General features: G+C 33.3%; 1 protein-coding gene across 3 annotated transcripts; it reads left to right on the top strand.

The window, feature by feature from the left end:
* Positions 1-710: 710 nt before the first annotated feature.
* LOC109543125 (thyroid adenoma-associated protein homolog) lies at positions 711-12,135 on the top strand. Of its 3 annotated transcripts, XM_048668194.1 has the most exons (23): positions 711-977; positions 1,028-1,371; positions 3,175-3,442; positions 3,533-3,729; positions 3,832-4,052; positions 4,107-4,294; positions 4,354-4,553; positions 4,611-4,788; positions 4,846-5,191; positions 5,494-5,711; positions 6,733-7,549; positions 7,758-8,002; positions 8,066-8,326; positions 9,128-9,316; positions 9,383-9,534; positions 9,595-9,904; positions 10,184-10,228; positions 10,402-10,649; positions 10,771-10,893; positions 10,940-11,076; positions 11,133-11,271; positions 11,335-11,485; positions 11,543-12,135. In XM_048668194.1, exons 1-23 carry the CDS (start codon positions 804-806, stop codon positions 11,960-11,962), a joined length of 5,571 nt encoding a protein of 1,856 aa, XP_048524151.1. In that variant the 5' UTR covers positions 711-803; the 3' UTR covers positions 11,963-12,135. The 3 variants fall into 3 exon arrangements, with proteins under 3 accessions (XP_048524151.1, XP_048524152.1, XP_048524153.1); XM_048668195.1 differs by lacking the exon at positions 10,184-10,228; XM_048668196.1 differs by lacking the exon at positions 11,543-12,135 and having other exon boundaries at positions 11,340-11,432.
* Positions 12,136-16,150: the final 4,015 nt, after the last annotated feature.

Here is a 16,150-nt window from a genome sequence, read left to right on the forward strand (position 1 = left end):
CTTATTAACTTATTAACTTGCACCGAAAGGTACCCATAGATAAAGACGAGATTGTACCTACGCCCTACGGCTCTGTAACTCGATTCCCAGACGTGTCATGCAAATTTATAAAAATTATGAGCTGACAAAATTGCCCAAAGCGGAGAAAAAAACTCGCATCGGTGCAAAGCAGCCCGCGCGAGTGACGTCGAAGCAAACTCTGTGGGGTTTTTTTATGGGTTTTGCTGATATTTTCAGCTATCTGAAAGTAGAGAAGTAGTAAATATAAAATAATGAATTTTTAAAAAGGTGTTACATTTAAGGTGCAGACAATTTTAATGTCTCTCTGATCTTCAGTTAAATTTATAAGATTCAATAAAAAATAAAATTGTGACAGTTTACTGCAAGTATGATGGTTCTCTAATAGCCAGGAAAAACTAGAGCAATGACAAGTCTTATATCCAATCCAAATATAACTTCAATTTTATACTTTTATCACCTTTATCACCATTGTTATTTACCTTTTATTTACTCCGCCTAATTTTGAATTAGCCAAACACATGAAATGACCGAACAGACAAATAGCATGCTTATACGAAAGTGAAGTTGGGAAAGTTTGCCCGAATTTGTGACGTCGTTCACTGCCTACTCTTAAAATTATTCATTTTAACTACGGACTCCCAGTTGGGATATCGGTAGGTCAACTGATTGAGAATGTTGTCGGCAAATTTGACACTTGTCAACTATTATCAAAAGCATGCAATAAAAATGAACACAAGTTATTCCTTTCTGTTTTTTTGTGAAAGTTAGTATAAATCTTCGCAATGGATTTCTCAAAGATAGCAGCAGAAGTTTGCAAAAATATTTGCAACAACCCAGAGTCTGCAATGCAGTTCACAAGGGATGTTATCGTTCGTTCTCGCAGTGAGAAAATTGAAAGTTTTTTAAAACAATTAACTACAAATCATGAAAATACCAAAACAGTTATTAAGGAAATTGTAAGTTTACGGACAACGTAGCCCTCAAATATCTAATGCTGAATTTGTAGGTGGTCTACCATACAGAGTCGAAGACAAATCAAACTGTATTTCGGGAAGTTACCTTTTTCATTATTGAGCTATTTTCATCAGTTATTATAAAAAAAAACTTGAAAAAGTATCTTCACGACCTTCTCACAGAATACCACCTGACCAATGAAATTATTAAAGAAGCTGCTGATTGCATTTTTAAAAAAGCTGCACATGAAAATATCTGTGATTTGAAGGAATGTCTTGAATTTTTAAACTTCACAGGGATAATGCAAACTTCACCTACTTACGATTTAGAGGAAAATATCAAGCCGTTAGTTCCTTTATATACAGTTTTGTACCGAGGATTTGTTCAGTATGCAAAGTAAGTATTTATTTGATTAAGCAAGCAAGCGTGTGTGCATACAATTTAATTTAAAAAATATGCGAAACAATGTACGTATATTTAAATTGTGAGGAAAGTTTAAGTGATTGAGGCTAGTCTTTAAACCTAATCAGAACCACTGCAAAATAATGTCTAGACAATACAACGAGAGACCACCAAAATAATCGAATAATTAATATTAAATTGCCAAGCAGCTACTGTCGAGCATTATTTTACTGTTCTGTCCAGTTCTGTTGTTTCGTAATTTGCAAAAGTTAATAATCTTAAATCTAAGTTTTACCATATTTCAATTGTGTGTGCACTCAAAATAGAAATTACCTAATTTTCATGTAGCGCCTATGTGCCTATTGCCCTTAGAATTTTTCGAACGTGACTTGATGACCGATTCTGTCGAAAGTACCACTTAATATTTCAATAAATTGTTACACTTTAAATTTGCTTACCTTACTTAATTTGTTACTACCATCATTAAGTTTATCATAAGTGCGTGTATATGAACAGATGGTAAAACATTAAATTTCTAAATCCTGAGCCAACTTCAATACGAATAATTAATATGGAGTGACTACTGAAATTATCATGCTTCCACCTACTTACAAGGTGTTGGAAACAGTCGATTTTGTGTGGTTCTTTTAATACACTTTTTATATATACATACACACCATTAAGTAGCTACGAAACCTTTATGTTAATAATTAGGTACGGTTTTGAAAATTAAAATGTTTTATTTTTAATAATAAAAAAAACTAATTTGCTTCATGTAGGCATTAAATGTTATTGCAAATGTGAGCAAAGGATTGAACAGTGTGGAAAGAAATTTTTACACTTGGCAGCTCGAAACATAACAAATTTTAAATTTGCCTCTATATGATATTTTTGTATTGAATTTAGTTCAGCCCTTACCCATAACCATTTTTTCAATCCATTCAGATACGGCCAGCGAGTATTATCTTTGTGCGGTTTTTTAACGTATTCTTTCAAATGGAAAGTTTCCAGGCCTCTTATTGAAAAGCCAAAACATTCGGAGGTTAGCATATACATTGTAAATGCAAGACCAAGACCAAGACTAAAAAATATCGCCCTGTACACTTTTAGCTGGTGACTTATTGAATGATGTCAATCTCAGAGTTTAAGATTATAAATAGCTCAAAAAAGTTCGGGACAAAATTTTAAATTTCACCATCGTATATCTCAAAAACGCTAAAAAAATAAAACGGCCTTAAATTTGAGACATGCCCAAATAAAATGTTTTACAAATGTGTAGCAGTCTCAACCATACAGATAGAACTGATCTACTTTCTATTTAAGTTTTAATTAACAAAAATATGTTACTGTGGAAAAAATAGGTTTGAATTTTTAAACGAAATTTTACACTTGTTGAGGGTTAAAACAATACATGTGTTGTGATCATCATATTGCTTTTGGTTTCACCAGTGGCGTTTTTAGATAAAGAAAAAAAATTGCTGCTGATGTGTCTTAACATTTTATTTGAAAAAATTAAAACCGTCGAGAAAAAGTAGCGCAATATTTTTAGTGTTTGTTGTAGTGAAAAAGTCTGGTTGTCACCTTCTTTGCGGCTTTTACGTAATTTGGAATTAGTTCACGTTTTCTCATTTTAAGATGTTCTTTACATTTATTTTATTAAAATTGATATGCAAAGATCGAAAGTTAAGAGTTTTTGGATTAATTATGTTATTGAAAATTATTTGTTTTATAAGCTGCAGCAGAGCATGGCATCCACTTTGCAAACACATTGTATATAATTGATTTATTCTGTTTCAGGTGGCTGGAATCTCTGGAGCCTCCAGATGATGGAATTGCGGAGCTGTTTGAAATGATGCATGAAGTACTAAAACAGCTTCTATCAATTTTCACAAAAGATTCTCTTGCGAATAAATTAAAGAAGCAGTACATCAATAAATTGATGACATACTCTTATCTGCTTCTTGATAATGCAAAGACGCCCTTCGAGCTAAGATCGACAATATGTCTTTTTTTTCTGTTCTCGTACCGGGTGAGCCAAGGCACTCAACTAAGCATGGCCCAATTGGTAAGTCGCAAAATTGCCATTCTTCTAATCAAAACTTGCTTAGTATTGGGAATTAATATATAAAAGGCATTACTTCCTTTTTGTTTTCAGATAAATGGAGAAAGGTCACCATTTTCTATATCACTTGAAAATTCAGAGGCACCGAAAGATTTTGATATAGTACTGTATTGTTCGATTCTTGATCTTCTCCCAGAAGAAAAACTGATAACTGAACGAATAGGTGGAAAACCAGTTATATGTTCTTTATTTGAAGGAATACTTGAAAATTCAGAGATGTTGACGATCAGGTGAAGATATTGACTTCGTATATGCCGCAATGTTATTTTTATGTCTACTATCGTATTTCGAAAGTTCACAGAACTTTCCCATTTTTCATATTTTAATTTTAGAAATTTAGAAGATGAGAAAGTCATAACAAGCGTCAGTCGGAAGCTGTGTCAAGCGACCAAGCATTTGAAGGGAGTTGCTATAGATTTAATTCCTCCCTTACTAAAAGAAGGTTTTCGTTATGTTCTCCTTCATGCTGATCGTTGTACGGATATGGTAAAAACTGTTATAAAAATGTTTTTTGCGGAATTGGTTGGTTTAGCAGCATATCACTTTCACAAAGGTGTAGTTTCAGTTTGTCAGATAGACACAAATATTTACGGTTATATTGTTTTAGGTGTTACTGAACTGACTACTTTTATGATGAACTTAATCAATCACATTCCTGATCAGTGTAACATGAATTTCTGGACATATGAATTAATTGCAAAGTATTATGGGCCTGAGTTTTTGCTGGAGAAGTTTGACGAATTGCCAATACGTTTATTGAAAATGTTTCTGGAAAACCCAAATTTAAGGCTTCAGGTAACAAAATTTCCGACATCGAAAATAATTCTCACCAATTAACTTTGCAATATTTATAGATATCGAAGACTTACCGGTTCCTTGTAGAAACATGCTACACCACAGCGAGCAAGGAAGCTGAACTTGAATGGGCCGAAACGTGGGTTCTTCCCGCTGGCACTATCATGAGAGCGAAGATTGATGGCGAAATGAGCGAATTCTTTTGCAATTCCATCTTAGGCTCGGCATTTAACTTGCAACCTGCAGTATTAAGAATGATGTAAGAAACTAGGGATTCATATAATTTAACTAAACGTGTTGAAATGCAGATTTTCAGTTATCCAAATGACTTTATCGGAACCGAAGGCGATGGCAAACTTTTGCTGACTTGTTTAAATGAAGCCAGAAAACACGGGATTGAATTATCTTACCAGGAAAAAGACTCAAAGTTCTATTGGAGAGGCTTAATAGATAAACAGAAAATGGAAATGTATATGATTCATCAAAACTCACAGGTATACACGTTTTTATACATATATATATTGTATAATATAATTTGATGTTCTTTTCAGATAAGATTATTAGTTTTAGCTGCAGTAGCTAACAGCTTGAAATCTACTGAACTCTTCTCAGATTGGGAATTAATATACTTAATGAATTACATCAAATTTAACATAACTGTAGAAGGCCCTTCTGATAGAAAGATATTAATCGGTTTCTACAAAAAGATTTTGGTCAGATTTGATGCAGGTATAAAAGTGATTGAAAGAAATATAGCCAATGTAACGAAGTACATTACTATGTTTGGTAAAAACAACACACCGCAGTCCAAAAAATCAAAAACCGTGCTGGTGTTTTATAGCGAATTGAAAAAAAAGTACAGAAGATTTATTGATAATTTGATGAAATTTCTTATCGGTAAGCTGTAATAGAATTATCTATATTGCAAGATGTTACACGAGATGCACAGGGTGGCCCAAATTGGACTGTTTTAACAGAGCACACCTGTTTCTCGACTGGATAGAGCAAAGTCGACTTACTTCTAATATTCTATGAAATTAAAAAGCTCTGGTTGAAAATTGAAAAACACTAATTTGTTGATTGTCTGTGAAGATTTTGCAGTTTGTAAATTACTCCATGTGGTCAAGAAATCGGTGTTGAAACAGTCCAATTTGGACCAACAAGTACATTGTCATTATATAAGCTATTATTTATTATAGGAAATCTGTCTTCCGATTCAAATTTTCCAAGGCGAAACAATTCTCTAGAACTGCTACTGGTCATTTGCAACATAATACCACACCAGGAATGGATAACTTATTGGACCGCAGATGATGTTAAAAATAGCCATAACATTTTATTCGATACCTATGAAAGTAATAAACGAATGATCGTTACACTCTTCAAAACATTACCCCCAGAATATTTGGGATTTATGGTTAGTACCTTTGTAACTTCCATTCAGAGAAATCAAATGTCCTAAACAACAGGGATGGCGATTTCGTAAAACTGTTATAAATCGGTTACAAAAAGTTCCTATTACCTTTAAAAATATTTGAAAAAAGTAACGAAATTTACTGAAACAATTTTTATTTTCTCTGAGCTTATTTGAAAATATATTTTCTAAAAAAATAATCGTCACATTAATGAAACACTGTTTAATTCTCTACAACATTATGCTATCAAATCTGCCACTCAAAGCTTCGTTTTTGACCCACTCACATTTTTTTTAAAATTAGGTCTTATAAATTCTACGTACGCCAGAATGTGTAAGTAATGGAAAAGTGTTGATTTAATACTATTTATATGTATTCAAGTTGTTTTTAATTTTAGTTATTAGTTACATACATAAATCGATACATACAGCAATTAATTTTAAAATACGGACGTACTTACAGGTTTTGATCATTAAGGTTATATATGATTTTTTGCAAAAAAAACGGTTAAAATTTGGAAAAAAATTGTCACATTACTGGCGTGTGTAGAAATCATAAACCTGTGGCAAAACTACAGGTTTGTATTTTAGAAAAGTAAGTTGATGATATTGGATTGAAAACGAAACATTGACTTCCAGATCTGTTAGCATAATGTTGAAGAGAGTAAACCGTTTTTAATAATGTGGTAATTATTTTAAACCACCTTTTCAAAAAAGTCCAGAAAAATTATTGAGCTAATATCAATTTTCTTGTACTATTTCTCGAAGTAGTTGCCGTTTTCCAGCTTTCAAACCTAAAAATCATTTTGTTAAGCATCTAAATTTGAAACTGCTTTATTTTAACCTACTTGTAATTTGTTGCTTTACTTGATTTACATCATCCTTTCTAACCTAGTCATAAAGATATAGCAGTTGATACTTAGAATCACTATATATAAATTATTCTTAAATCTGCCCAGATTAAGACAATATTTACAAACTCATGGTTTCATTATTAAGAAAGTAATTATTCATTATATTTCAGAATACGGGATTCACATTTAGGTATATGCAGCGATCTATCGCCCTATCTTTAGACGTAAAGCCAAGCAAAACAATGTCTGCAGCTTATTTGCTTGAACTCTGTTCTTGCTCGCCTCATTTCTATGAAATTGTTCGCGGAGATCGTACAGACAACGACGAAATGCATGAACCCACGTTGGAGATGATAGACTTGTTGACAAAGAAGTTTTTGATCGAAAGCACGAATATTAAAGTCGAAAATATCGGCGTGACAAAAACAGCCGTGTATGGATTAATATTGAGCATTCGACATTTACTTGAAAAGAGCGATATTCAGCAACACCACCAGAGATACGCACAGGTGTTTAATGATTTAGCACCAGCTTGTATCAACATTAGCGAAACACTATTGCCTATTGTATGTAATCCGTCCCCAGAAGGATATTTGCCTGACAATGTGGAGGATATTGGTGTACATGATGATACACCCAATGCTCAAATAGTTTTAGTATACGCTTGGAGGACTATCAAAGAAATTACTTTACTATTGGCAGAACTTTTGAAGCAATCTGTTCGGCTGGAAAGTTTCCAAATAACTCTACTTCCGACGGCATCGTTAATTGAAATTGCACAACTCTTCATCGACATTTTTCTGCAAAGTAAGCACAGAGGAGTGTTCGAGCAAGCATATGTTGGTTTCAGTATTGTATGCGAGTCTTTTTGGAAATCCACAAATAAAGAGATAGCTAATTTACCCAAGAAATGGCTTCGCGATGCTGTTGACTTATGTATTGGAAAAAAACATTCCGACGATTTGTGTTCTACTAGAAGAAGTGCAGGTAAAAAAATTATTAGGTCGATGTGATAGATGGCAACTTGCATGCACTAATCGGACCTAACTTTGGTTAATTAAACCCAACTTAAATCTAGTGACATGTGTAAACATAGTAAAAGTTACTCATCATCTCAATTTTGATATGGTTTGCAGCTTTAAAATGATGTTAATCGGTTATGTAGTACCTAGAGTTTTTGTTTTCAATTCAATAGGACTGCCCTTTTTGATACTCTCGGTCCTGACCACGGATGGAGCTCCATATAATTTTCGCAACACTATTGACGATCTGCTCAAAAGCGCAGAAGATTCTGATAAATCTAGCGACGAAACCAGAACGCACTGTTTGAACGTACTTAGAGCTATATTTCGAGATAGTAAAATGAGCGAACGTGCATTACCATATGTGGCTGCAGGAGTGATTCTTGCTATATCCGGGTTCAAGAGTCCTATCTGGGGAGTAAGTATCAGAATGATATTGCCTTTCATAAATATCTAAGATGATTTCCTTGTTTTCTTTTAGATACGAAATTCGTCTACATTACTATTTGCAGCACTTATGACTCGGATGTTTGGGGTGCAACGAAGCTCAGACTCCGATAACATGTCCATTAAAAATAAACTAACAGTTCAAGTATTCTTTATGCGACACCAACAGCTGTACAAGTTCATGCTTAACAGTTTAGCTGAAGAATGCAACAATAAATCTAGTTTGATTTTGCAACCAATTCTGATGATTCTGTCTAGGCTATATCCTTCTAGTTTTGAGGAGCGACCAGAGACGGTAGGCGTTCAAACTTAATACTTTGAAGTAAACTTTTATCGCGGAACTGATAGCGTACCCACCCCAAAACTTAATTAGTATGATTTTAGCAGGTGTGGAACTACATTAAAACTCCTTTTGTTGTCTGAAAATGGCCCCGTTTCCATCCTTTATTTGGGTTTTTCTCAAGGCTGGAAAGACAGATAAAATCAAATAATACATTATAGCTTTTGTAATCAGTTACGCACAATACCACCATAACTACATTCAGACCTAAAAACAAAAACATCGCACATATAAGTACAGAGAAAKGAACCTCATATTTACATACGAACAATTTAAATAAACACTTCACATGCTCTTATACACCAGCTTATTAGTATAYTAACAATARTAAATAAATATCGGCATTGTTCAAATCTCATTATCTGATGACAACGATTYTTTACCAGCAAAAATGGGCATCACTTTTTCCCCGTTGGTTTGCCTAAAGATGTAATATTTTAYTTTATTTCTTTTTCTTCTCTTTCTAGTCTTGAGAAATMACCGAATAATGAGTCGAAACATCGGGCATTTTTAGAGAAAAMAWTTTAATCCAGTCCYAAACCCGCTACCCGAACAAACTTAGTAAATGCTTCTTTGCAAGTAGCTAAGTTTATTGCAATTATTTTTGTCCCAAAAAAGTGAAAAAATTTAGGGAACTAAAACTAATCTCTAGTTTATCATAAAATTTATAAGTGCAAATGAGTTTAAATTTAAATTAGAATACGGCAGCGCTTTGCGCCAAGGAATGAAGAGCATTTATTAGTTTTATTGTTTTAGGTATCTGATCTTCTGCCTCACATTGAAGTCTGCTTGAAAAATCCAGTATACAGAATAAGGGAAGCGGCAGCCAATGCTTCAGTGGCACTAATCAGGGTTGAAGACATTAAAACATATTTTGATAAATGTTTTGACAGAATTGCCAATCGGAAAATCGCTGATAACGAATGCCATGGTATTTTACTGCAGGTACTTTCCAGTATAGTGCAGAAACTTACAAATTTAAAATAATGTAAGTTTTTTTGTTTATTCTAGATGAAAAGCATTTTGAATAAAATCAAAGTAACAGACTTGCCATTGTCGCGCTATATTGAACAGAGCTGTTACATTTGGGAAAGTGAGGAAAGGCACTTTAGTCACATGACTATTAATCTTTATACGGAGTTGGTGACTACTTTCTTATATCAGTGAGTTTGCATTTTAACCGAAGAACATTCTCTTGTTAAAGGAAGATATATTTATTTCAGATTGAAACAATTCGATGATGTATATTGGCTCAAGCAGATCCTTCTTTATCTTTCCAAGACTATGACGAACCAACCCCGAGTCGCGTCTCCATTTACTTCTCAGGAAAATTTTGGTCGAACTCGCCTTCTGCTCGCTTATTTGATTATGATAAACAAAGTTGAAGAGACCGATAGCACATATTCAACTATAGCCATTGAGATCATGGCAATTTTGTACGCTCCACATTGCAGACTGAAGGAAACCTGTTTGCAGTTCCTAATCTGTTTAAATCAAGTTTATGAATACAATAACGAGATGGACATGTCAATTGTAAGTAAATGTTTGCTGTTTTGTTCGTGTGGTGAGATGTATTTATTCATTTACGCAACAAAAAATCGCTACTGGCTGATCATTAAACCATTTTTCGGTTTTAATCAACTCCCATTTTTCCATAACAGTTTCAATCTTAATATAAATATTTTTTTTATTAATGGCTTTAGTCAAAAATCACTTGCTTAGTCTTGCATTGCCCGTGTTTAGTCTTGCATTTATATTTAATTAATTTACAAATTTACATATGATTTTAATTTATGCCCAAATATTTTTTAGTGCGCCTTACCATGGCCTCGATATTCCCACTTAAAACTAGGTGAGGTATGTATCTAGATTAAGAAAATGTATTTCCTTATAGATTTAAATTATCCGGCATTCCTTTCGTTTACATGGTGTGTATTCTCTGAAGCTGGACGCTAAGGAAAACAATAATTAAATTCCATTGAATCGATAGTGATAGACATTCATATTAGTAAATACTTTAATTGTTTTAGGAACATAAACCAGATATTGAAGGACATCCTCTATTTAGAATGGGATATGTACAAATAGATAGTGAGATTAGAAAGCTAGTTTATTCGTTTCGACATTCATCAATTAAAAAGCTTCTTAAATACACACATTCGTATGTCAAAAGTTTCTTAGCACAAGAGCTGAAGAGGCCACATTATATTCGCGAAGATGACAGGGTATTGCTATTTCTCCTTGCAGCGTATTATCCATGCGCTATTAAAATGTTGAAGTAAGTGGTTCAGGGTAGGATTGAAATATTTAACTTAAACTTTCGAAAATAATCAATAGCGAATCCGAACTAGTCGGAACTGAAACCACTCAACGAATAATCCGATGATTGTATTTTCCAGATTAAATAGGCAAGAAACTTTAAATACCCTTGTAAATTTCTGCAATTGTGATAACGAAGAAATGATCAGTGCTGTGATAAGTTGTATAAGTTCATATTTAAGCGAACTGGATTATATCTTATAGTAAGTTCAGTAACATTGTTGAGCAAATGCTAATAGATTTTTTTAGTTACGGGTATGACGAACTACTGAAAGTACTGACTAATTCAGCTTCTCCTGCAGCAGCTGTTCACCGAAGGTTAGCTGTCTGTGAATTTCTATGTGATAATTATTTCTTATATTGTAATCGCGATGCAATTTTGAAAAGTAAGTACCTTTCGAAACGTTTTTATATGCAGGCGCAGTGATTAACTAATTTTTAGGCGACCAGTTGTGTACTATTCTAAACATTGTGATGGTTTTACTAGAAGATGATAACGTTAACATCCGAGAAGGCATGAGTAAATTTGAATATAATATACGAGTAAGAATTAAGATATCCGAATCCGTGGATGATACCATGTAAGCGAATCGCAATTGTTGGTTACAATTGCCGTATGAGAAGTTTATATTTTTATTTTTTAGACCAGGTTTTGAATGGCCAGTGAGTCCTGAAAAGGCAAGAGAAGACTTGGTTAACTTAATGACCGTGTTTCTGCCGCAAGAACAAGCTGTCTGCCAAATATTTTCTTGGGCTTGTCGATACTTTCCAGATTATTATGCAGAATCATGCGAAGTAAGGGAACTAAATCTGCAATATTTTCTCAAAGTGAACTGTTAAAATTTGTTTCAGATTTTTGAAAGGGGAGGATTGAATCAATTTGCCGAAAATACTCCCTTAGTCGACTTATGTTCAAAAGTTCTGATCAAAATTTTGTGGAAACTACCCGACGGTCTCTCCTATGACGATAGGTCTATATTTCTCGAAGAGCAAACGCTAATAGTTACTGTAACACTTCTCAATTCCCTCTTAAGATACGATTCGCCGATGATGTTGCCTAAAACGAAAATGACTGTGTTATGTGCGTTAAGAATGCTCTATGACTTTCTGGATGAAACGGAAATCGGTACAAATTTTGTAGAAAATTTTAAAACGTACTTCAATGAAACTACTTTAAGTTACTTGACTAAAACCTTACAGCTCGGAGACCATTTTTGCGTTACAAAACTATTTAAACAATTGTACGATCCACTGTTCCGACAGCGAAGATGAAAATACACCACCGTCTAAGGGAGACGGTGCTTTAAATTGAATGAAATCGTAGTATTAGGTTTGATTCCTACGTTCTCCTTGTTTTGTAGTTTTTGTATTAATGTAAACCCTTTGTACAACTCTTTATGTAACTACTTCATTAAGGTAGAAATTAATAGATTTTTATTCTCTTGGCTATTAGTTTTATTAGATATTGAGATAAACAAAACGCATTACTTAGTTTTCGCTGGGTTTGTCTTTTGATATGGCTTTTAGTTCGCAAGTACCTACCTAAACGTAAATAAAAAACATACGTAAGTGGAAATTATTAACTAATTTGGGAGCGCACAGCCGAATAATAACCATAAGCAAACTTTGCTTTAAGTTAATTGTTAAAATATAGCTTACTGAAATGGATGAGATCCTTTGAAAAACGGAGGTAACTTCTTTGCCGACACATATTATTATTTTGTCAGAATAAAACGAAGAATTAGTTTCGCATAAAGCACATAAAAGTCTATAAAATGCGCGACATAACACACCGAACCATTTCCACTACACGTTGTAACTGTTTAAATACCCATGTACTAAACATCTACACCTCGGTTAGATGATATAATCAATAAATTTCTATTCATCAAAAAATTCTAAACTTAACAGAGCAGTATTCAAAGGCGATAAATAAGTTATTCGCGAACGGCTTGATGTTTACTTTCAATTAGTCATGCAGTATGTTCAAGAGTAAAAATGCTGCTGTAAATAGCAAATGAGAATTTGTTATTTTTAATTCGTTTTGTATCTTCATTTTATATAGTAAAATTGCACAGTTAGTAAAAGAAAATAAAAATAATAAACTATTGACGACATGATAAAAATATGAACTTTATGAAATACCTTATTACACAGTAAAAATGGAATCAAGTTAATTTTAGCTAAAACGTATTTTCATTAATAGACCAGGAAAATTGTCCCCACTATGAACATACGTACAACAATTCGGAAAAAGGACTATTATTACTAAAATAACATGATAATTAATTTCAAAAATAATGTTTACATGAAACTTTATAGTAGAGATAGAAAAAGTACTTAAATTGTTTTAGGTAATTCATTGGAAATTAATCTTGTATTTTTTGACGGAACCTTAGGAAACGTTTGCACGGAATCATCAACATTAAAATTAATCGAACAAATAGAGGGACAATTTAGTATCAAAATGAAATTTGTGGTAATTTATTACTATAAAAAAGAGACGCGTTTGCCGCCATTCCTCCGAAAATGATGATTTTTTTAGGTTTTAATGCCCTCGTGAATTAGAATTTCTTTTGTTAAGCCTATTAATCTGTATAAGTATTAAAGTGTGCTTTAATGCTTACACATATTAATATAAACCGTACCATCAGCCAAGTGAAAGTTTTCGAGCAAACAAARATTTCYTTTTTTTCCTCTGAAGATGCAAGTYAGTTGTGCTTCCGAAACGTCAGGACGAAATTCTTATTCAGGACGGCATTAAAACCCCAAAAACTCACCAGCTTCAGAACTTATTGCTGTTTATCAACAATAACAAAATAAAACGAAAATATAGACACACTTAGGAAAATGAACCAAAAAAATATATATACAGGGTGTCCCATAAGCTCATGATCAAAAGGGTACTGCGATATTCTTTGAACCAAAAGAAGACGATCTGACCTAACTTTTATTAACAAAAATGTCTGGCTCCTCTGCTGTTGATGGTCCAAGTTTTCCAAAAAAATTATCTTTTTTGAAATATCGGGAAAATGGTACGATGTATTTTAGTGAAACTCGCTGTGAATTTGTTCTGGTGAATTCTTGAGTGTCGTGGTATAAAAACTATCAGAACTTTTTAGTTGGAGTATGAAATCAACTAATTTTTTTTAAGTTGATGCAATAGTAATTTGTTCACAATTTTGTGCTCTTTGTAAAATCTTGTAGCATTCATAGTTTTTGCGTAAAAAAAATATGTCTGTTTTCTAGTCACTTAGCAATCCTGTGATATTGATTGACAATGGTTTTATGCCTCGTATCACGATATTTGCAGTTAATGTCTAACATTGTTAAGTGGTAAGGAAACAGAAATATTTTTTTTCTCAAAAACTATGAATGCTACAAAATTTTACAAAGAGCACAAAATTGTGAATAAATGATTAGTGCATCAACTTAAAAAAAATGACCTCCAACTAAAAAGTTCTGGTCGTTTTTGTACCACGACACTCAAGAATTCACCACTTGTCCAAAACGGCTGAACTCGATTGTTTCATCAAAATATGAGTCTTACATAAGAACAAATTCACAGCGACTGAAATACATCGTACCATTCTTCCGATATTTCAAAAAAGATAAATTTTTTGAAAAACTTGACCATCAATAGCAGAGGAGCCAGACATTTTTTCAGTTAGGTCAGATCGTCTTCTATTGGTCCGAAGAATATCGCAGTACCCTTTTGATCGTGAGCTTACGGGACACCCTGTATATTGAACATCCTACAGGCCAGCAGCGAAGTTTTTGCGGACGTTTATTGATAATTTTGTACTCCCTTAGGTTGCGAATGTTTCTCATGAAACACCCTATTACAGGGCAGTTACCTTCATCAGGTATTTACCGATGATTGTCCAAATATATTTTTAAATTATTTCATTTTTTCGAGGCCTTTTCAGGCGGTAGATTTACAAAAAAATATGGGAATTAATTTTTGTCATCCTGTATAGGGAGCGCATTCCAAAAGGACGGAAAGCACTGGCGACGGGCTTCAGTGCGTCGCGACGCTTTCCGGGTAACGTCACGCAGCTTTTAGAACAAAAATAGTGAAAAACTCGTCGCTTGTCTGCTGTTCTCGTCAACAGGTTTGTTTATTTTTGTTTACCCACCTAATTTCGATTTTATTTCTTTTCGTTAAGTTTAAGTTCGACAATTTAATAAACCTATATTAAAAAACATACAAAATACAAAATTTCATGTATTTATATTATATGTATTTTCCATCTATAGATCTAGCGTATACGCTCCTACAAGCGAGTACATTTTGTGGAACAATGTTTTCGGTTTGGCACTGGAAAGGTGGAAACCTTTAATGGAAATACTAATTAATAGCAAAGGGATTGCGTTTTATGGCGCCTCTATATGTTATGCATGTAAAATGAGTTTCACGGAATAGTTGAGGGAATATGTAATTTTCGCCTTTAAACGTAAAGCAGGAAAGCTCGAAGCTTCTTACCTTTGAATCGTATTTTATTGTATTAGGTGGAATATATATTTTTCCATTTAAAAGCTTTTGTATACATTTTTTCGAATTCGTGGTACTAGAAGAAGTGATTCGTTGAACTAAAAAAGCAATCAGAAGGCTCATAAATTTGAAAACCAATTATTAATGTTTCCACGCAAATTTCTCTAAAGTGTTTAAGTAATTTTTGTTTGTTTACTTATTTGCATGAATTAATGTTTACTGCAACTGCAAGTTTCAACTCAGATATAAAGAGAGCATAGATAAATAAATATTCCATGAGACTTTCAGTTTAGTTGCTAATTATACGATACGGCACGAGAAAGTTCCGTGAATGATTTTTTGCAAAAGTGAGACAAAACATTGTTCTGATTAATTTTATTGACCATTTTAATTTTATTTCATGACTTTGTGCGCTTATTTAATGTACTTTTCTGGAAATTTGGCGTTTTTGATAACCGAGCCCCAATGCCCCTTTTTTAGTAACCAGTTTACAAAGCTTTAATTACTTTCTGACTTAATTTTTCAAATCAGAAAAAGTTGCTTTTTTCAATCATACTTGTATTTCTATTGCGCAGTTTTGTTTCATCCTTAGCAGATGAAGATGAAAGGAAAAATGTAATATAAGTAAAAGTGAAGCAAAAAATTGCCCTTTGTCCCGAGCGTTGTTGAAATTGGACTAGGATTTATATTAAAACTCCATGAAACCGCTTTTCCAGAAAATGGATGCTGGTTATAAATCTCTGTTTATAAGGGACAAATGTGCTGTAAAATGAATTTCACAATAAAGAACAACATTTCAAGAAAATTAACTCCTATGTGTGGAACGGTCGGCAAAGGAAGGTCATTTAGTGATATATTCCCTGGAAACATTCCACATCCAACTTTTATGCTAATTATTGTAAATGCACTCCCGTGGCGGCTTCAGTGGTTAACAGTTAGGATATTTAGTGGTCTATTTAACATTG

This window comes from Dendroctonus ponderosae, unplaced genomic scaffold (genome assembly GCF_020466585.1).
Source record: "Dendroctonus ponderosae isolate FM_Combo_2020 unplaced genomic scaffold, Dpon_F_20191213v2 Dpon_F_20191213_7, whole genome shotgun sequence".
NCBI lineage: Eukaryota > Metazoa > Arthropoda > Insecta > Coleoptera > Curculionidae > Dendroctonus > Dendroctonus ponderosae.

Bases quoted from the DNA above. Each gene is read 5' to 3' on its own strand.
- LOC109543125 (XM_048668194.1), top strand. From the start codon at position 804: ATGGATTTCTCAAAGATAGCAGCAGAAGTTTGCAAAAATATTTGCAAC. The intron at 4,053-4,106 runs GTGTAGTTTCAG...ATATTGTTTTAG, and splicing joins AGCATATCACTTTCACAAAG to GTGTTACTGAACTGACTACT. The intron at 4,295-4,353 runs GTAACAAAATTT...CAATATTTATAG, and splicing joins ACCCAAATTTAAGGCTTCAG to ATATCGAAGACTTACCGGTT.